This window comes from Ptychodera flava, chromosome 14, assembly GCF_041260155.1.
Source record: "Ptychodera flava strain L36383 chromosome 14, AS_Pfla_20210202, whole genome shotgun sequence".
NCBI classification, from domain to species: Eukaryota; Metazoa; Hemichordata; class Enteropneusta; family Ptychoderidae; genus Ptychodera; species Ptychodera flava.
In genome coordinates, this window is record NC_091941.1 from 39754097 (window position 1) to 39775964 (window position 21868).

Below are 21868 nucleotides of genomic sequence, written 5' to 3' on the forward strand. Positions count from 1 at the left end.
CAACAACAATAACAACAACAATAACAACAACAACAACAACAACAACAATAATAATAATAATAACAATAACAATAATAATCTTTTCACAGTTTAGTAATAGGTCATTTTTAAGTAATAAAAACCTTGAGAATTTAAAGTATTCAGAACAGAAAACTTCAGCTGTAGATTACACACAGGTTCTATCTTTGTCTACTTACCAGTTAATGGATCGAGGTGTCAACTATTAGCTGGTATAATATTTGTCTGCTAAAGGAAAGAAAACACTACTCACCTTGGAATGCTATCAACAACTCCTGTCAAATCCTAACCGATGACATCCATTAAAACATGATTCCTATTTCTTCAAACCTGATGAGTAGCGATTTTGAAAAGAAAAGACGCGACACACTGCTTCAACGCGACAAAGGCGGTCTGTATTGACAAGTTGGATGATACAGGTGTATCAAAGAGCATTGCAATTATTTTATCAGGTGATCAATTACAACCACGTGACCAATGGGGTCACCCAGTATATAAAGTACGTCTCAGTAAGTTGAAAACAGGCACTGCTTCATTTCAGACAGTTTGATGGGATGTCAAAACAGATTATAGAGTGTTGTGAAAACAGTTTCCTGATCCAAGCTGTCGAAGTCAGACAAACATTTCCGATTTAGACAGTCGCACCGTAAAGACGGGAAATATAAAGTAACCATTTCTAATTGTGGTAAAGTTTTACAATATACACGCTAAGTATAGAGAAATGTGTTTTGATAGACCAATACATAATATTCACCAGGGAAACAAAACAGTAAAAATGATGATCATATTAACTAATACATTTTCCCAAACATGAGACATATACTCAACACATTGTTTAAGCATACATGTATATTTATTGTTATAAGCCTTATGTGTATAAATTCTGTATTAAATTGAACTCAGATAAGAATAAAGACGGAAAGGAAATAAAATGATATCGAATGTGTAGCAGTGTGTTTACTTGGCATTATGACAGTATTGCCATTGTGAATAATGTATGCTGACTTTCAATGGTGATTTTACAGTGTTTTTTTGATAAATATAAAAAAAAAATACAAAAATGTTAACTGTTCATCGATACGTCCACCACACTGAATATTTATTAAACCACAAACTTGGTGCAAAGAGTTCTCTACTGTATATTTTATTTCGCCAAAACTTCAAAACATAATCTGCCTTTTAACAGAGACCAGTGGAACTTTGTGGAGTGGAAAAGCTAGCCCGTCATATTGGAAAAAGAATTCTAATTTATTTGCATCCAGTGTTCTGAATAATATTTGCTGAGGAATTTATTCGATTCTAACTCGTAACAGCTCAGACCTCGTTCCGAAGTCCAACCATAGGTGATCAACTCTTGCAGCTAACATAATATCAAACAAAGGTCCTACCGTTTGCAATTAAAGGGAGGGGTCGGCGGAACTACGTCTGTGCGATTTTCTTGTTTACAAACAATGTATTTCATGCACGATATCTGATGAATCATGCCAACACAGCTGCAAGATTTACATCTTGTGATGTACATTATAACAAACGTGTTTTAATTTTCATCAATCGCCAACGTACCGTGGATACAGTGTTTACATTGGTCGTATAGGTGCCATAAGACCATTGAGCAGAGTTCCAACGACACTGTCCCTGTAACTGTTTATTTGAACCGAGCCTGAAATGATTGCCACATTGCTTTTCCACTGTTTAAACAACTCGAAACGTTCACTCTCATCTTAGTATTATTTTTGTCGGAACCACTGGCAAAATATTGCGATGTACAAAGTTTCGCGCACCTAGAGAACATTAGTATCAACGATGGAACTTCCAAAGTGGGGTAACCAACTTTTAAGTAGACTGAGCTGAAGTTTGAACTCTATCGTCATGGACACCAATACCTTTTTATTGTGATTTACGAGAAGAAATGTCCAATTCGTTTGTCATGTACATGAAGTATTCAAACTTAGTTTCCTTCACAGCATTTCCCCCATACTTTAAACAACTGAGACTGACATCAAATGGTAGAATAGTCGGTGCGGAAACTCTCCGCTCGAAACTTGCGATATGTGTCAATATTGCCCTTTTCTCGTCTGTAATAATGGTGAGCAACCAAGAACAGAATAAACATCTCACATATCACCAAGTAATCATTCACCCCTGTGGAAAACAAGATAAGAATTGATTATTATCATCTGCGATGACCAGACAGTTCGTCTGATAAATTGGCGACTTTTGAGCTGAGGAAAAAACACATGTACTTCGAGGCTCCCAACTCAACAAATCAAATAGATAACATTGGTGTCATCCTATTGTGTTCTAAAGATAGCTATCGCGTACATTGTCCTCAATATCACTGTTCCACCTTTTGACCCAAAATTGTGAATTCCAATTTGTTAGTTCGATGGTATGAATTTGAATGATGTAGTTTTCAACGAAGTGATACGATTAAAGTAACAATTTATATTCACTAATGTGGAACACGATTGGAACTATTAAATTTGGGATAATTAGATTTTCATATTTTGCAAATTTCTCAAAAGTGTTAGGTGCCATATAGCTGAATGTTACAATATCGCAAATTACTCATAAAAACAAGTGTGTGATATAAAAAGGAAAGCAGATGAGATTACATTTGTAGATTAAATCGGCATTACTTCGACATCCAATTATCCCAAATTAGTTCCAATCGTGTTGTGGGTATTGTCATACTTAGAATCTCTAGACTAGAAAGTGAAAAATGATTTTTTTTTCGATTACGTCATATATGTTGAAACTTTCGTTTTGTTGAAATATCAATATTTATTTAAAATAAATTCATAGTAGGGTATGGAATTTACCATTATTTTTATAATGCTATCTCGATTAACTATGATGGCGCAATTTCTGGTGTATATCAAAAATACTTTGGTAGACAGCCGGTAATGGGGTACAGAATAAGATTAGTAACTTTTAACATTTGAACTTTTTTCTACGAGAGTAATTCTGAGGTGAAGTGACAGTATTGTAATGAGGACTTGCTTAAAATCGTGACACTTACAGCTTGACTTAGCTTGTGCGGAAAATAATGGAGTGCAGACAAGTACGTCAGTCGAGCCAATAATACCAAATATCATGGGTTGTATATTAGCCACCATGAGGCCAATCTGTATACAGGCAAACTTGGGTGTCAATGAGTAACCTGTTAGGATCTCTTTAGCGCATGTATTCAACATACCAAGGGCGTACATAGCTATGAAGGTCGAGAGAATGCTGAGAGTATTCAAGTAGATAAAAGCTTCATCGACCGCAATCTGAAAGAAAGTCAAGAAGACGTATGTCCTTAGGTCAAATATATTTGGTAATTATTTAGCATATTGTGGCTTGATGTAACAAACACTGAATGGTGGATCCTGAAATAATATATATGAATCCATCTCTAACCTGTAGGTATAAGTCTAGTGAAAATATAATATATTACGGATATTGACCTAAATTTTGGGTTTTTTGGTGTTTTTTGGGTCTTTTTTTTCAGATTCGCCAGTGGTCACGTGGGTTGGAGTGGGATCATTGTCCTGTCAATCATCAAATCAGCTGTTATTTAATAAAAACATAATGACACCTTCATTTAACACAAACTACTTCAAAATGCTACAAGGACCGTAGTGCTGTCTGTCTGAACTCGAACTATTCTGTACAAGTGGTGTCAATTTACTGCGGCCAGCAATTTTTATCTCACGGGTCACAAACTTGTTATTGAGATACTGGATATTATATTTGCATATTGAATGTATTACACCTTGTTTCTACGCATTAGTATCGGGTGAACGAATTGCGATCTGCATTTATTTGTAGCAACACCTGTTGCTTGTCAGCATGGCACCAACCAGCATCAAGTCTGCATGCATGACACTATTGTGTCGGATGTACATGGATTTGTTTACAGCAAGGAACAAGCAAATGCAGGGCTATAGCAGTCATGTAGTTGTCTGTCACTGTCGTCACTGTTGCCAGTGATGTCACTATTGTCCCTTCTCTCCGTGGATACTGTATGCTGTCAGTGCATTGCTGCTGAACTGTTACCTGTACATGTGTAAGTCATGGTCACCAGTGAACCAAGATAGCGTAGCCAGAGTGATATGTCAGCTGAACCAGAGCTGCATTTATTAACCATTGCTCAGTTCCGTGAATAAGATTGAACTGAAACTACTACTCCGGCTCCAGAGAATTGTTTCCAAGACAACCATCGACAATAGTTGATCAGCTGTTTAATTTCGAGTCTTCGTTAAATATTACGCACTTCGAACGAGACAATGGACTGTCAAATTGTTGGAGGAACCTTCTTATGCAAATTGTCGTGAGTAACCAAATACTATTCAATCTTAAAGAACTGGGAGCATTGAATTGGGTTTACTTGGTTATAATATTTGCTTTTCTTCATTTTGTGGAACTTTACATAATTGTAAGACCATCTCTGTCTCTGTGTGTTTCCTTCTTGACATCAATAGTTTGGAAAGTCATGCTTTCTCTACTTTTAAGTTTCGCTTGGCTTGGACATGCGTTTCTGTTTCGGCAAGGCCTACTATTAAGCTAACTTAAAACTATGTCTTTCATTTGTATGTTTGGCTAACATCACGCCTTAATGCTTCGCTGAACTGATTTCATCTCTTGAAAAAGTAAAACCCAAAATCACTTTTGTTTTCACGCCACAGTAAAATTATCCTATGTCACAAGGTGCAATTGAATCACTTGAATCATTGATGCAGTTTCCAGGGAGGGAAATTCATAAATGAAAGTTGTAACCGAACGCTCCCTAAAGAAATGAGTCGCAACTTTAAGAACCCAATGAAGTGGTTATATTTTCAACGGAGGACAGTTTTAAGCAACATGTAAATATTTGGAATAATGTAGAGGTCACGCAGTAATGTCACAGTAACCTATTTGAACTTAAGTGATTAAATCAACGTGTAAGTCTTTGTATTGCAAAAATTACCCATTGGCGATTTTGAAAACGATTCTACATTTTCTAGAGTTTTGATCGATATGAATAAAGAAAAACATCAGTGTTTCACAGCATAATACTTACGATATTAAAGTACACCCAAGCAATTTCTAAGTGCATATTTTCAAAATAGTTGACGAAAAATTTTAGTGACAGATCTCTATACCTCTGCTTATTGTAACCAACTTTGTGACAAACCAGGATAATAAATTCTTGTTGGTTGAATTATTATATGCAATAGCACCAGAAGATTTTACTCACTTTACCGGGCGTGTAGTTGCCATTTGTCCACAGAACCGCAGCAATGTAGAGTACAACAGGGCGAAGAATACAAACTTGCATCACTCCAAGACGAATCCAAAACACTCTTCGTCTGGAAGTTAGAATATATTAATATATAAAATGAGGTAGTATCGGTCACAGCAAGGTGCACAGTGCTGGATATATTTGATGTTTTATTTGTAGGTCATTATGAACCATCAACGGCAGAGTTGTCACACTGCTTACAATGTAAACACACTTGGCAGAGTAAGTCTTACTACGGTTCCTACATCCTAGATCTGTAACTGTAAACAATCAACTACACTGATAAAGCTCACATCTTTTATTTCAATAACAGAACATGAATTGAAATGCAAGGCAGGTAAGAAAATGACCAAAATGTCTGACATCTGTTGAAGGAACAACCACATTTCGTTACATTTACAAGAAGACTACGAACACTATAAACGCATACAAACGCACACACATACTGAATATTGTGGTCTGAGTGTGAGTGATTATATTAAAACACGGTGGGAACTAACTTGGGATAATTGGATGGTGGTGTAATGCCGATATATATGCCATTCATACACAGGCCATCGAAACGCCTCTGAAACGGTTCTGGGCCGATACTGGCACAGAAAGTTATGTGTGGACACTCCGAAGTGGTTCTGAAGCGTTTCAGATTTGAGACGGTTTAGTCGGCCTGACCTGAGCCGTTGTAGAGATTAACTCTACCTGCAAATCGCTGTGTGGACGGACCGAGCCGCTTCAGAGGCGTTTTAAACGCCCTCATGCGACAGGTATTTGTAACATAAATAAACAACAACCAACAAGCAATATTCACTTTGGTCATGGCTGCCGAACACAGCTCTACATCTCGTGGAAATAACTGGTCAGACGACGAAATAAGTTTGCTGATCTGAGTCTGTGCAGACGAAAGCATTCAAAGAATAAAGAGAAGGTGTCGCCACAGCCTCGTGCACAAAAAAATTGCAGAAAAGGCTCTACATAGAGGTTTAAACCAGACAGCAGATCAGTGCCACCACAAGCTCAAGGCACTGAAGCTAAAATACAAAGAAGTTGTCGACAGCAACAGACCATGAAGGCGCGACTTTGCACAATTTTTAAATATCGGATATTTACAATCTAGTATCGCAGTTTGACATATCGACGATTTCGGGACTAATGTCGATACTAGACGATACTAGATTGAACTGCGGTTGTCCCATGGGAAGCCGTGTCTATGAAATCGCCGATATTTACCGGCGATTTGGGGACTCTAATATCGATACTATGACAGAACCCCATGGACAATACTAGATTAATTCAAATCGTGCGTAAATATCCGATATATATCGGAGATTTCACCACCTTTAGTTCTGGTCAAACCCGACTTCCAAGGACTGACTCTAGCTTCGATACTAGACGATACTAGATTCTGTCAAATCGCGGGTAAATATCCTATAGGCCTATAGGCCTATATCGGAGATTTCACCGTCTTACAGTTCTGGCCAAACCCAATTCCAAGGACTGACTCTTAGCTTCGACACTAGACGATACCAGATTCATTCAAATCGCGCTTAAATATCCGATATATATATCGGAGGTTTCATCATGTTGCAGTTCCGGTCAAACCCGTCTTCCAAGGACTGACTCTAGCTTCGATACTACAGGCCTAGACGATACCAGATTCATTCAAATCACGCGTAAATATCCGATATATATCGGAGATTTCACCACCTTATGAGTAATTTGTAAAATTGGAACATTCAGCTATAGGGCAATTAACACTTTTGAGAAATTTGAAAAATATGAAAATCCAATTATCCCAAATTAGTTCCAATCGTGTTTGAAGTTTCTTTAATTTGTCAATCGTTGTATATCACCAACCTTGTAACTCTAATCTTCGGCAGACAAACACAGCAACAAGCGATAGGAGAGCTCGCCAGTTTGAGTTTAACATTTCGCATTTTCTCAATCATGGCATTAAGTCCGTCACAGTAATCCAATATTAGTAATAAAAACTGGTAAATGGCCATGGAAAAATACCTGTCAACAATAAATCGAAAAGTGGTTTAGATACCTTACTTACTATGTCAGTGTTACATCAAACTTTTGACGTTGATTGATTTGGTATGTATGCATATATCAAGTGTACTGGAAATATTGAAAGTACTGATGCTGATATTACAAATAATGAAACTATGCAATAATACGCCCATTCAGTCCGGTTTTGTTCACTAACTATTTAAATTTTAAACATATATCTTATAACAAATATACGTAAATAAACACACGTTTTTTAGCCAGTTCATGCATGAGTTTAATCCATAAAAGAACCACGAATCGCCTAAATTTTCAGTGTATATCAAAACTACATCCAAGTATTCATTTAAGTCCCCTTCCAACAGCAATACTATTCCATTGATTCTGAAGGGTACACGATCTCTCACTATAGTGTTTACATCGTACGGTACACTACAGTCAACATTAACAGAGTAGGGATATTCAGTAATTGCAAAAGCATAGCACTTCATACTGCAGAGGTGTCTACTTATACATCACCGTTAGTATACTAGTATCTCAAGGGCTCTAACTTTTAATCGCAGGCAGTAATTTTACTGCTGGCTAAACTTTTATACCTTACAACTCTTTAAAGTCTTTTGTCGAAGCCTGTAGAAGAAACTAACATTTCACGATCGATTTCTGTGAAAATGTTACTCTGGCAATAAAGTTAACACAAATGATGGTGGTAATTTTGCCACGGCGACCTGCTTCGCATCGGTTACCCGATTCTATTATTTACCATGAAAGGGAATATTTTAGGGCTCTTGCGCAGAGAATGAATGTAGTTTTCAATGGATCATCAAGATTACTCAGATGGATATATTACGTACACTGCAGCAGTCAATGTCGCCAGAACTGATGATCTTGGGATTACAATCGCCATCAGCATAATACAACAGAACACCTGTTATAGAAAACAATGTTTTAAACTTAAGGAAACACATATATATATATATATATATATATATATATATATATATATATATATATATATATATATATATATATATATATATATATATATATGATACTGTCAGCTTCAAACATATCCTGATGTTAGTTTGTACACGTGACAAATATGCAAATTGGTATTGTACAACCACGATGACTGAATTCGTTCAGCTGATGAAACAATATTAACTTCTAACTCTCATTTCATTTTGTAACCTAAAACACGGAGGGAGATACAATCGAGCCTGACACTTCGTAAAAGAAATGTTCTACTTGAAAGACCTACTTTCAAGTGTCTGTGATTTCTAGCAATGCCTGAAGTAATAATATCCCTGGCAATGATTTCTAGCAATGCCTGAAGTAATAATATCCCTGGCAATTATCACTTCACTTTCGTGTTGCATTATGGACTAGAAATACAACGCTATGTGCGAGGATACCAATACAATTGAACCTCCAATTCAAATATAAACTTCCCTTTTCATATTTGCAATTTTCTACCCAATCAGACACGTGCTAAATTTACATACTAGTATTTTTACTTATTTTTACTATCTCGTGGAACGTCTTCTATGTCGTTTGACTCGTCGTTGATTTTGCTCCCAGTTTTATCCTTAATGCTTACACGTCAGCTTTCGAACGAAAAAATGATGAATTAACTTTATTTTAAGTAATCAAATCAAATGTATCAAGGTAGATGTTTACGTATGGCCAATGGTTTTATCATGTATTTCTTTCCTATTTCTCTGAGATACGTGACAACTTAGATCAATTTTTTGAATTTCAAACATAAAAGGATTCTACTGCTTTCTCAAAAATGGAAGTCTTTCAGATAAAAAAATATATTACACAATACAGTGACATTGGATTTCGCTTTTTCTATGATCGATTGCATGAAGACCCCCTTTTTCTGTCTGTCTGTCTGTCTGTCTGTCTGTCTCTCTCTCTCTCTCTCTCATTCAAACAGTCTCTCCTTGACCTTACATTCTGGTAATTTAGCTGAACAATGCAAATCTTTGCTCTACCATAAGTCAAGGCGGCAATCCATGTAAAAATCTATGAAAATAGATGGCTTGTTTTCATTCGCACTAGGAGTTAGTCTTATTAGGGTTTTTCAAAGTGGTCAGAACCAAGCAGTCACAAGCACTTTGAAAGGAAACCCAGTACGCATGTCTGACTCTTTACTCACAGGATAAATTCCTAGATTCCATATCATTCGTACTCTTCTTTGAGTGTAAGGGATGTATTTGATCAGCCATACAACGGCTTCTATAAACATTATCACTACCACAATTGTTATGACGACAGCAAGGATCACAGCAAATATTGTAGCTGGACGCATATCTGAGGCAAAGACAAAATGGTGATATCAATTGATCATGATGCAAGAAATTATAAGGTACAGATCTAATCAAGAATTCTATTGATAATGCAGACTGTGGAAAAATATTGGGCAACAAAATATAACATTCCGTATGATTAATATGACGAATACAAAATGTAATTATTACAGCTTCAAGAAAAACAATCACAGTGGGGTAGTGTAAAAAATAAATATATAATAAATAAATAAATACGGGAATAAGTTGTTATACCTTTACAGTATCAATCGGTGTAAAAAGGAAGGAATGTCATGTTCACAGCGGCTCAACAACTTATAAACAACGTAGAATTGCAAAGATTATGAAGTTAAAATTCCGACTAACCAACAAAAAATTCCCCTGCATAAGGAGCATCATCACTGCAATTGTTGTCGTTGTCCATCTTGCCTAGTTCAAAAAATAACACTCCCTTTTTCTGCAGTTCAGTTAACCCAGTTATCTGAAAGAAAGTGTGGATTGAAATCATGAAGGGTACGGTTAGATACTAGTAGTCTGTTAAAATAAACAACGCGGGCGGTTTGCTAGTTTGACAAGTTAGTAATGATTTTTTTCGGTCGTGAAAAATTGCAGAGAAAATGTTGTGCGGAGTTCTAATATTGTTCTTGCCACTTCAGAGTCAAATTTTTTGTCGAATCTTCAGATTAATAATTGGTGAGTCAGTTATCAACCCATTTGCTAGTTTTTAAACCTATACTTTGGACAAATTTCCACCATTAATTCGAATCTGACATTACTATGTCGGATATTGACAATTTTATTAGGGGTCATGGCCCTTTACTCATGACGACAGAGGTTAAATACAATAAAGGGTCGTTTATAATACATGGCCACTGAGTGGTGATACGAACACGCGTATGAAAACTGTACTGAGCTGAGAGCAGTGTACCTTAAGAAGTCGCTAGTATTCTTAGAAAATTACAAATTCCTAGATCATAACATCATCAGTAATTGTTTTCATATACTGCTGACTTGAAGTCTCTGCTGCTTTAAAACACTGACGTTATGTTTGTGTTATGTTCATTACTTTACCTGTTGATCTTGTAATCCACAGAATGGTCTATTGAATCATGCCGATCCAGTAATGACATAGGGTGTTGATCACCGTTTTACTCGCCGGATTCACGCAAAAAATAGGAAGTTAGTACTGAATGGGACTACATTATGTGATTCAGTTCCCACAGACATGATTCCAATGTGTCAGGACACCAAGTTATGCTTCTGTTTTATACTGTGTTTTGTACGAATAAAGGTCAAGGAGTGACCTTCCACCTGTCTTGGGCGTTTGCTATGGTATTATCAGCTGACCAGCTTACTGTTGGATATTAACTTCATTAACAGCAACTATGGCCCTCGGTAAAACGAGGACAAAGATTCACACTCGGCGATCGCCTTTAATTTACCCAGAGTCTTCCATTAAACGTTCAATCACAATTCAGTCGTTAAGGGGAGAAAGATATTTGTGAATTTACATGAAGCCATAGAATGTGAAATGAGCAAACAGCTGCATGTGTCGGGAACCCATTGCTGCGATAGGATGTCATCATTGTTGAAATGAGGGAGTAGTAATAAATACAGATTTCCCAATCGAGATATTTGACCATATAACACCATCTAAGTTTATTGGTAAGCTTAATACTGCATGGCGTCAGTAATATACAAGTATTTGTTTGAATTTCGTCTGAAACTTACATTGAATTTAATATCGTCTCTGTACGAGCTGATGACTGTGTAAAGTGATAAGAAAGCAGTGAACTGTCACATGATGCTTATAAACGTGACAACACGTGACGTGACGTCATGTCTTGGTCATTCATGGAGTACAATCCGATCGCAGTAGTGTAGTCTCATCCAAGGTCATCTTCAACCCGAACTACATGAACAAATCGAAGGAAACCATTTATAGTCGTTTGAAGTATTTGCAACATTAATGATCATTGCCAAGCGAAATGAGCCGAAACAATGTTGTTTCTCGAATTAACAAAATCACGCTGCCAGGAATTTAAATTATACCAATTACACTGCGATTTTTAAATATTTGCGGTAAGTAAACGTTTCTGATGTGTAAATGCTAAAAGAAGATATTGTGCTTGTCCAAAGATCAGCGCCATCAGTCAACAAACTGAACATCAATAAAACTGTCACATGATTAACCTTTAAGCCTCGATTACTCGTGCTTGAAACGGTGGGTTTTTTCTCCGTGAACAATGTTGTCGAATAGTTTATGGCTGCCAACTTGTTTAAAATCTTTCCGTTGCTATATCATTTTATTTGATATCAGTGCTTTATTCGCTCTGTATGTAAGTTGCTCACTATACAAGAACCGAACCGTTGAAAAGAACCATGGGATAACAAAGGACAGGGTAGCAAAATTACTGACAGCTGATGACAAACTCATCTTAACTATCATTTGATGTACAGTGTCATTGATGTACTCCCCTCTAAGATTATATTTTAGATAAATATCTCTGGTGACAGATCGCTCTCTAGTCAAAAAGTATAAAATACTGACTTAAATCTGTCCTGCATACAAATGAGTTGTTCACCGTTCATATTCAATAAATACACATACAAATCGCTTGGCTTTCCTGTCACCTGTGTTCGCAGATGCAATAGGCCTAAGGGACTGGTCAGTTTCTTCGGCCTGGGGGGGGGGCGGTGGATTATTTTTTGCCGACGTCAAAAAGTGGCTGACCCCCCCTATTCCAAATTTTGAAAACAGGGTGACCCCCCCTATTCCAAATTTTGAAAACAGGGTGACCCCCCCCGCACGCGACAACTGTAATATGTAATAATATAATACTGTAATATATATATATATATATATATATATATATATATATATATATATATATATATATATATAATATATATATATATATATATATATATATATATATATATATATATATATATATATATATATATATATATATGTAATATATGTATATTATATTTTATATATTATATTTTACATACATTTATATTTTAACTGTCATTCTGTGTTTTAATGAAATTGTTGGCATGTCAGTTGTAAGATAGGAATTTCAAAGTGTCACTGAATAAAGTACATTTGAATGAGCTGTGAATGTATTTCACACTTTCTATGCTTAACCAGATGTCCTGAACTGTTGTACAGAAATGGATGTCAATCATTAATATCAAACAAACAAACAAAAAAACTTTGATGGGTGTTAAGACTTGCCAGCCATCCAATTAAATCTCCTGAGGAACCATTGAGAGGCATTTTAGCCAAATCTGATGTGTGCAGAGTCTGAGATGACCTTTTCTTGTAACATTGATATTTGTGCATGTTGCTTTCTCATACTGAATTCTCAAAGAGAGAACAGAAAAGTACCAGGAATTTGTCATGCTTTTCATATGAAATGCAGATTTCATAATAGTACACTTTCACTTAGCAAACATCAAGATATCTCTGGCATATATCTCTGATTTATTAAAGTATGGCGCCCGAAGGGCGCGGAGAAAAATATGAAACATCCTGATATCTCTGATATATATGTCTTGTATATTAAAGTAATGCACAGGAATTGTGCTGAAAAATGTCTGATATATTAAAGTAATGCGCTTGAAGAGCATGCTGAAAAATATTGAACATACATATATCTCTGATGTATGTATGCCTGATATGTTAAAGTTGGGCATTCTGAAAAATATGTCTGATTATTAAAGCTACGCGCCCGAAGGGCGCGCCGAAAAATGCAACTGGATGAAATTTGTGGCTGACACGATGCATTTTAGGCAATGATGAGCCTGTGTTGAAATTCAAAAACACACTGACCCCCCCTATTGGGCATTTCAAAAACATGGTGACCCCCCCTATCACCAAAGTCAAAAACAGGGTGACCCCCCCCATGAATCCACCGGCCCCCCCAGGCCGAAGAAACTGACCAGTCCCTAACCTATCCCATGATGACGTCCTTACATTTTTGATGTTACAACCGACAACGACTCTCACGATAAAAACTAATCGGAAATTTAGTAAAGTATCTGGTTACGCTGACCATTTTACAAATGTTTCTCAACATCTTGCAAGGTAAAGCAGCTTCAAAGCTTAAGTTAAGCTGTCCGTCGAAGTAACTAAAAATTCACAAACATAGTTCAAAAAAGCATCCCATCTGGGATAACCAGTCACAAGAATTTATACGAACGTAGACGTACACGTTTGGTGTCAGCATTTAAAATTGTCATTCAACCGATTCTGATGGCTTTGATGCGGCACACAAGACCATACTACACAATTGCCACCTTTAATGTAGCCTGAATTTCATATGTGGGACGTGAGGGCGTGTGTCATACTATAGGTTATGCATTTGATGACGGATTGTCGGTTTCCGAAGATTCCTGGGGACGTCGATGAACTAATTCGGGATTAAACATCGTCAATGGTGAAGGACTATGCACTGATCCGTTACTCTGTTCTAAGGTTGACCCTAATTTGTTTTCGATCGATGCCACAGTGACATCAATTTCTTCGGACGGGTCTTTGATATCACAGGATGCATCAAGGTCGGTACCATTGTGGAAGGCGTCCTCTATGGATTCGACATGTCCATGGAAGCCTCTACTGTCATGCGTGGTGATGTCTATGTTTGTGACGCTGTCATCTTTGGAGTACTTAAGTCTCACTATATTATCAACATTGCCTCGTTCTTGTCTGTAGAATGCATGAGCAGCAAAGAAGATTATCGTCATCTCATAGATTAGTAGAAAATTGTGTATCCCTGAAACATAACATTTTTTTCAAACATTATGTGCCAATGTAAATTTAAAGTTTCATGCAGGTGTTCATCACATATGATACGTAGTTTATACTTCAAGAAAACGAAGAAAACAAAACAAGTATTTGAAATTTACAAAACATGCGTTGCTATACATCCAGCGTGACCAAATAAATGTTAATTGTACATCAAAGCTGCAGACGTAGATAGAATTTAGAGATACTTACAGTAAGCCCTTGTTTCAAAATCTATTGGAGGTTTGCATTTGATGACGCCACTTGAGGTGAATATTGATATGATTAATGGTTGGATATTTGCGAATACCATTGCCAGCTGGAAACAAACGAACTTGGCGTGCATACGGAAACCTTCTAAGAGATCTTTGGAGGCTGCGTAAATAATTGAAAGTCCATAAACACCAACAAGGGTTGATATGGTTGTAGCAGTGATTATGTAGAAATAGGGATCGTTCCAGGATATCTGTGGAATTAAAAGTTAAACAGTCACGAATTAGACATAATATGCATGTATATTACTACAATGACATACAACATACACGCACGTGAGCACACATGTATGTATGTATGTATGTAATAATAATAATATTTTATTGCTTGCTTATAGGATTTACATCACATTTGTGGCAATAAAAGTGTGATACAAAAATAAGTTCAAATTTTTCTTCAATAAAGATAATGTATTACAGTATAATAATAGAAGCTAATTGTCAGTCCTAAGTATGTATAGCTCTTAACAAATTTGATGCATGTACTACCATAGTTAAATAAGTGTTTATCTATCAAAGAAGATTTACTAAAATTAATTGCTTGGGTTTTCGGTAAATTAACATCAAGTTTCCAATTAGAGCAAAATGTGTGTAGTGTATTTAACTCCCTCTGCAAAGCTTCTTTTGAAGTAGAGATTAAAGACGAGGTCATCAGCGTAAAATAATGAGTTAATTGGAGTATTATTCAACACTGGTAGTTGAGTATTTACTTTGTCTAGATTTGTTTTCAAGTTATTGACATATAAATTGAACAGACTAGGACTTAGAACACAGCCCTGTTTTACTCCTTTATCAACTTTCAGGCTGGGCGAGATAAAATTATTTGTTTTGATGTGTATTTTTGTGTTGGTGTACATGTGTTTTATAAGTCTGTATAATTTGCCATTAATGTTATTTTTGAGAAGTTTATGAAAAAGACCAACTCTCCATACCGAGTCGAAAGCCTTAGCAAAGTCAACAAAACAAACATAAATATTCTGCTTATTGTTAATATATTATTGTGTATTATTGTCTTCAGGGTAAATATGTGATCTCTTGTGCGATGGTTTTTGCGAAATCCAGCTTGATTATTATGTATATAATATGATTGTCATCTAAAAAACTATTTAGCCTTTCATTTAGAATGTAAGAGAGAACTTTTCCTACACAGCTTCCGACAGAAATGCCCCTATAATTTTTCGGGTCATATTTATCTCCCTTTTTAAATAAATGTGTCATAATGCTTGTATTCCAGATGTCTGGAAAGTTGGATATATCTAGAATTGCATTAAATAATTTAGCTAAGGGTTTACATAGAAAGGAGGAACCATGTTTTAATAACTCTATACAAAACCCATCAATCCCTGCTGCTTTTTACTTTTAAATTTCTAATTGATGATAACAGTTCTTTAGTTGTTATTGACTTATCCAGCTGCTGATTAGCCTGATTCTTAGTTTCTTCAGATGTTAAACTATCAATAATTTGCTGTTGGAAATCATTATACCTGTCATTTTTAATTGAGCAAGAATTTTTGTAAAATTTCATCCATGCTGATGCTGAGATACAATCTCCAGTATTATTATCTTTATCATTATTTTTTAAGTACTTGATCAATTTCCACATATCATGTGAGTTGTTAGCATGAAGACTGTTTAGTTTGTCTAAGTTGTTTTGCCAGGAATGCAATTTCTTATTTTTAACAAGTTTTAACAAGTTGTATGTATGTATGTATGTATGTATGTATGTATGTATGTATGTATGTATGTATGTATGTATGTATGTATGTATGTATGTATGTCTACATGTCTGTCTGTCTATTTGTTGCTGTTTTCTCTCTGTTCACTGTACTATAACCCAATACAGACTCACCTGTCCAGACTGATATCCCCGATCAGCCCAGGCAATGAGTTCACAGTAGAGCACGATTGGACGAAACACAGCTATCTGGTATACCATTATTCCAGTTCTTTTCATGAATTTCCTTCAGGAGAAAATCACGTGTCAGTGAGTCACGAAGAAAGACAACACGGACAAAGAAAAAAATAACAGCGTGGCGTCACACACAGACACTCAGTGTCATAATGGTAGACATAATATGATGTAATGTAATGTTTATTGCATTTCAAGGCCGTCATAATGGTAGACATAATAGGATCGGTTTCGTGGTGAGACGTACTTTAAATTTACGGTCTGTATAACCTGCAAATTAATCTGATAACCTAAAGAAATTCATAGAGTGTACGCCGTGGTTAAAACTTGTCATGCTTTCGCTATTCCTTATTTGAAAAAGTGCGAAATGTTAATATCTGTCTTAACTTTTGCATCACATCCATTAAATTGCTAAGTCATTCATGTTGGTGTCACTTTGTATTGCAGGATGATCAAATATTGTAAAATCACTAAATGCAATCTGTTCAATTCTAATTAGACGGGCAAATGCGTTGTCATTTTGAATAAAACAACTTAATCGAAAGCCAAAATTGTCAGTACGCATGCAGAGGGATGGGGACATGACCAACGCTTAAACCAGTCTCATCAGGTTTTCGATGAAAAAAACCAACAATTTGTCAAGAATGGTACACTTTAACGTTGGCATTCATGTTGACTAATGAGAATGTATCACATGATCTGAAGGAGCTCGACAGAAAAAAACGTACGTTTAAACTTTCACAAAGTTAGATGTGCTTCATGATTACTTACTTGGTCAATGTTAATTCAGGTAGACACTTACAACAGCAACACAAAGGTAATTCTGTCATGGGTAAGGTTTTACCTTCCAGTTTCTTATACAACTCACGATCACTGCCATAAAATTCGAATATCAAGACTTGGAAGAGATATACAGCAATAGATAAATATCTATAAGAAAGAGCAGAATAGTTCATCATATATTTTGAAAAGCGCAATTAAAAGAAAATATTCTAACGGCTTTCAAATAATGTTAAAAATGTTAAAAATAAAACTACAAAGAAAATGAATGGGCTACTTACGTGGAAGAGGTGAGATTGACGATTAAGTATGATAGTGGTACGTATAAACCAATCAGTGAAAAGATACAGTGTACCTGAAACAAACACGCACAGGGAAAATGACTAATCGGTTGAATACTTCAAACATTATTCCAAGTCCATCTGATGATTACGACAAATGTCACGCTGTTTCTATTAGTTATTCTAATTTGTAGTTTGGTGACCCTGGATCAGTAACGCTGGCTATTTGTGACGTCAGCTTTACTGATGACTACTCTGTCAAATGCATGACATCGTTAATGCTGAAAGTTTGTAAAGACATTGTAATGTACCCATGGTTAAAGGCTTAATCCCTGTATACTAAGTGGGAGAACTAGTGAATTGATTCAATTGACCTCTTGTATTGAATTGAACATAAGTGGTTTGACTTCGCAAAAACTTCGTGTGACAGGTGAAAACACTCCGACAAACTCGTATTTTCGGACATCTACCAACACTTTGGAGGCTTGTACAAACATAGACAGCAGAGGTCCACGGTACAAACATATACATAACGCATAAATAAACTGACTGTTTGATTTATGTTTTGCGTTAACAGTGAGTGGACTCAAATGAGCTCGTTAGTTTGTTCTGACAATTTTAGAAAGATGTTTTACTGTGTATCTTCTTTATTATAGTAAGATAACATCTAAAGCTTTAAGTAAAACATTAGATTAGTATAAAATTGCTGTATAAAATGCAGAAATCTTGGTCTTGGAGTTGAGATGAACTTACCGGATATACACCGAGAACCCACAAGACAGCGGTTCTTCTGTATTTGTTGGCTATTCGTTTATAGAGATAGTACACTGCTTCAAGATAGAATATGACAACAACGGTTGTACATACGGTGCATGACGTCAATATGGCGATTCCAGCACCATTGAGTTCTAAAATGAAAATGAAATAACCGATCACGCTTATGTTAATCAAATAATGCTACATTATTTGCTAGATGAGAACAGTTCTGTACGTCTCGTATCTGACGCTGCCAACAAGAAATCAGAACAGTAACAGAAAATGACAACCACAAAGAAGACACGGGACAGGTCAACATTTTCCGCACACAAAGTTAACGTTACGTCACTTGAAACCAAATGCATGTGTTGTCTGTTCATATCATCTTCGATCTTTGAACACTAAAAATATTGATTTGTATATACTTACTCTTCAGAAGATCCACTGAAGAGGGGGCGTAATCACTACAGTTATATCCCATATTTTGTCATCCGATCAATACAGCGTCTGCATAGGAAAACCAAAGACAAACACACCTGTCTGAGAGGTTGAAGACAAGTCAACTTCATCGTGTAATATTATGCTGCCATTGGTCGCCGAAGTATAAAATTGGAATATCAAAATACTCTCAGTGATCTTGAGGATGAGAATGTCAGTGTCAGGCAATGGGGCAATGCAGTCACTAATCCTGGCAGACTAACGTTTTCAGTGCCTTATCACAGTGGGTTGAAAGAACTGAAAAGAACTGAATAACAACGCGTGATCGAGAACAGAATGGATATTTGTTCAGAAAAAATGCAGACTGGCTTCAAAGTTCCAGTAATATTTATAAACAGAAAATGACGTCACGGCATAGTTACGCATTTAAAAACCAACATAGAAATGGCCCAGTCTAAATTGTTATCGTTCATTTAAATATTTGAATGTAGCCGTCTCTGTCATTTCGACATCAAGAAATTACCCGCTGTAACCATCAATTGAAATTACCCTCTGTAACCATCAATTGAAATTACCCACTGTAACCATCAATTGAAATTACCCTCTGTAACCATCAATTGAAATTACCCACTGTAACCATCAATTGAAATTCCCCACTGTAACCATCAATTGAAATCAGATGAAGATGTTGGTTTGCTCTGACGACCTTTGTACCAATCCCATCGACGAAGATGTCAATTTTCGATTTGATATTCTGTTTATCGTTATCATAGTTTGAAGACCTTAAACTTAACAGCTCTCAAGTACAAATATAAAGATGAATCTGAGAGCTGTAAGTGAATGTATGCCTCATCCAATAAACACCATGGAAGAGTAGTGTAACGATGCCATACTGTACTAATATGTTGTCTGGGACACGTTACAATGCACATAAGAGCATTGGGAATTAATTAATCCTCGTCAAAAATCGGCATTTGTATGTGTTTGGCGATGGTAAAGACCTCTTCGATGAATCGGATATGAAAGTTATCTTCCTCTGTATTAATATACAATTAACCTTGTTTTCCTTTGTTCGGCGATAAGAATTGATACTGTTCATAATTTTGCGACACCAAACAAATGACTACATAAGGTCATCTCTGGAAAGAAATTTGCTGAGTGTCGCCTAGTGATGAAACTGAACTGACTGAGCTTAGTTACACAGTGACATGTCAACAAAAGCAAACGACTAAAACGTTACAGTGTTTCCTAAGAAGTATTTTGAACAACCAGCAAGTTCATAAGTGATGTAATATAAGATTTAACGAATTCAATTAGGGTCACCTATAAATGGGTGCGTTGAAAATAAGTTGAAAATAATTGTGGAGGGGTCATGGGTGAAATCGCATCTTCTGAACTTTGAAGTGTCTGATATGTTTTAAGTCAAATTGTTCACAGTATCTGTGTATTTTGTAACATATCAATAGAAAGACAAGTATTCAAAGTAATGCTTACGCCATTGGAACAGATGGAGAAGTCCAATTTGAAGTAACGATTTCATAAATATCTAACGGAGTAGCCAGTTGATATAGTTTACACAGGAGGCTTATATTGAATGGTGGAAGTGTATTTACAGTATACAATATTATGAACCGATGATTATTTCTATCTACGCATTGAATAATGTGGCTGTCCAGCCCATGTGATTCATTCAGGTTACCGTTAGACACATATGCCTTAACGTTAGATACAGTGCCTCTAGGACTTCGGTGAAAAGTCCACACAGCTAAGGTCAGTATGGTCATGAACGCGTGATGTACCAGCGATTAACACTGTTATCATGCCAAAGCTGATGATACACAATATGATTGTAAGCCACGTTGACAGTTTAACAGAAATCAAGGGATGATTTTCCAGTCATACTTCAAAGTTTTACAGATCTGTCGGTATGTTAGGTGTATATTGACTTTAGCATAATCAAACTTTGAATTTCTATGGCATAATTAGGCTTAAATTTCCATTGTTCTTTAACAAGGAAACGATGGGTCGATAAGGCATGGATATATAAAAGAAGTACTGTCAACGATTATTTGGATATTTCACATGGCTGATGGCAATATGATACCGCGTAGAAAGAGTTCCTATTTCTGTGATGCACAGAGCAAAATAATGTTGTTGTTAAATTCCATGGCTGCGACAAAAAGACAGAAATTAGACAAAGTGTGAATTGTAAACGTGTGTGAATCTTACCTGTGGAAACGGTGACGAACTTGTGAGAATGTCACAATGATCAGACTTGACGAATATCGTCAAATTGGCAAATATTGCGACAATTACACCATTGCAAACCGACGTCACTAACATTGGTGTCCGCCCACAGAACGGAGTCTAGTCTGTTGACTTTGATTCAGCTACTGATAGCAAATATCGATCACCTGGTACCAGTTGAGTGTTAGGTAACAGACGATATCTGGCATCGTCTTGTTAAATATTATCTAATTTGAGGCAGTCAACTAAGTTAGATATCGATGTCAACCCCTCTGCATTCGTGACTCCCTGTCTTCCTGTTTATTTTCCGTTAAGTGCGTTGCTCTTAGCAGTTGCATTGCTGGTAATTCTCTGTTCCGAATTCAAAACCAGGCTCGATCAAAATTGTTCGTCTGAAACAAGTGATATTTATTATTTGAAAATTAGCAAATCAGCTAAGAATTGCTCTAAATTGCACGTACCCTGAGTTCCGAATCACTGATCGCCACCTTTTTCTGTCTTGTCATGCTATTGAAAAGGGTCAAATAATTCGAACAACACTCAGCGTCTGTTTATGTCACATGATGTGTACTTGAAGGGACTACTCAGTCTATAACATAATGAAATTATTGAGGCAAAATACAGATTCATCAGGAGATGTTTCCAACATTCCACTCACCTTCCTTATAGTAATAATGAGAAATCCAAGGAACAATGTTATCTGGCCGACCTGGTGAAAATTCCGATATTTTGCTTTCGCAAAACCCAAAACCACCCGCGGGTATTAATGGTATTTTTTACCTTG

The 21868-nt window shown here is 36.2% G+C and overlaps 2 protein-coding genes across 4 annotated transcripts; both read right to left on the bottom strand.

Annotated features, from left to right (window-relative positions):
• Positions 1–849: 849 nt before the first annotated feature.
• Positions 850–10922, bottom strand: LOC139150476 (organic solute transporter subunit alpha-like). Its single transcript, XM_070722862.1, has 8 exons — positions 10678–10922; positions 9973–10087; positions 9456–9610; positions 8146–8219; positions 7139–7297; positions 5243–5354; positions 3041–3293; positions 850–2160 (listed from the first exon to the last, which is right to left on the bottom strand). The coding sequence occupies exons 2-8, from the start codon at positions 10028–10030 to the stop codon at positions 2018–2020; spliced, it is 954 nt and encodes a 317-aa protein (XP_070578963.1). The 5' UTR covers positions 10031–10087; positions 10678–10922; the 3' UTR covers positions 850–2017.
• Positions 10923–13539: 2617 nt separating this feature from the next.
• On the bottom strand, positions 13540–21244 carry LOC139150477 (organic solute transporter subunit alpha-like). Of its 3 annotated transcripts, none has more exons than XM_070722863.1 (8): positions 21067–21241; positions 18829–18906; positions 18397–18551; positions 17644–17717; positions 17354–17512; positions 16523–16634; positions 14615–14867; positions 13540–14390 (listed from the first exon to the last, which is right to left on the bottom strand). In XM_070722863.1, the coding sequence occupies exons 2-8, from the start codon at positions 18878–18880 to the stop codon at positions 13972–13974; spliced, it is 1224 nt and encodes a 407-aa protein (XP_070578964.1). In that variant the 5' UTR covers positions 18881–18906; positions 21067–21241; the 3' UTR covers positions 13540–13971. The 3 variants fall into 3 exon arrangements, with proteins under 3 accessions (XP_070578964.1, XP_070578966.1, XP_070578967.1); XM_070722865.1 differs by having other exon boundaries at positions 18829–18939; XM_070722866.1 differs by having other exon boundaries at positions 14157–14323; positions 21067–21244.
• Between the last annotated feature and the right edge of the window lie 624 nt (positions 21245–21868).

Excerpts from the sequence above, each read along its gene's own strand:
- LOC139150476 (XM_070722862.1), bottom strand. The coding sequence starts at position 10,030 with ATGGACAACGACAACAATTGCAGTGATGATGCTCCTTATGCAGGGGAA. Across the intron at positions 9,611-9,972 it reads TGCAGGGGAATTTTTTGTTG|ATATGCGTCCAGCTACAATA; the intron begins GTTAGTCGGAAT and ends TCTTTGCCTCAG. Across the intron at positions 5,355-7,138 it reads CCGAAGATTAGAGTTACAAG|ACGAAGAGTGTTTTGGATTC; the intron begins GTTGGTGATATA and ends TCTAACTTCCAG.
- LOC139150477 (XM_070722863.1), bottom strand. The coding sequence starts at position 18,880 with ATGGGATATAACTGTAGTGATTACGCCCCCTCTTCAGTGGATCTTCTG. Across the intron at positions 17,513-17,643 it reads GTCAATCTCACCTCTTCCAC|ATATTTATCTATTGCTGTAT; the intron begins GTAAGTAGCCCA and ends TCTTTCTTATAG. Across the intron at positions 14,868-16,522 it reads GGGGATATCAGTCTGGACAG|ATATCCTGGAACGATCCCTA; the intron begins GTGAGTCTGTAT and ends TTAATTCCACAG.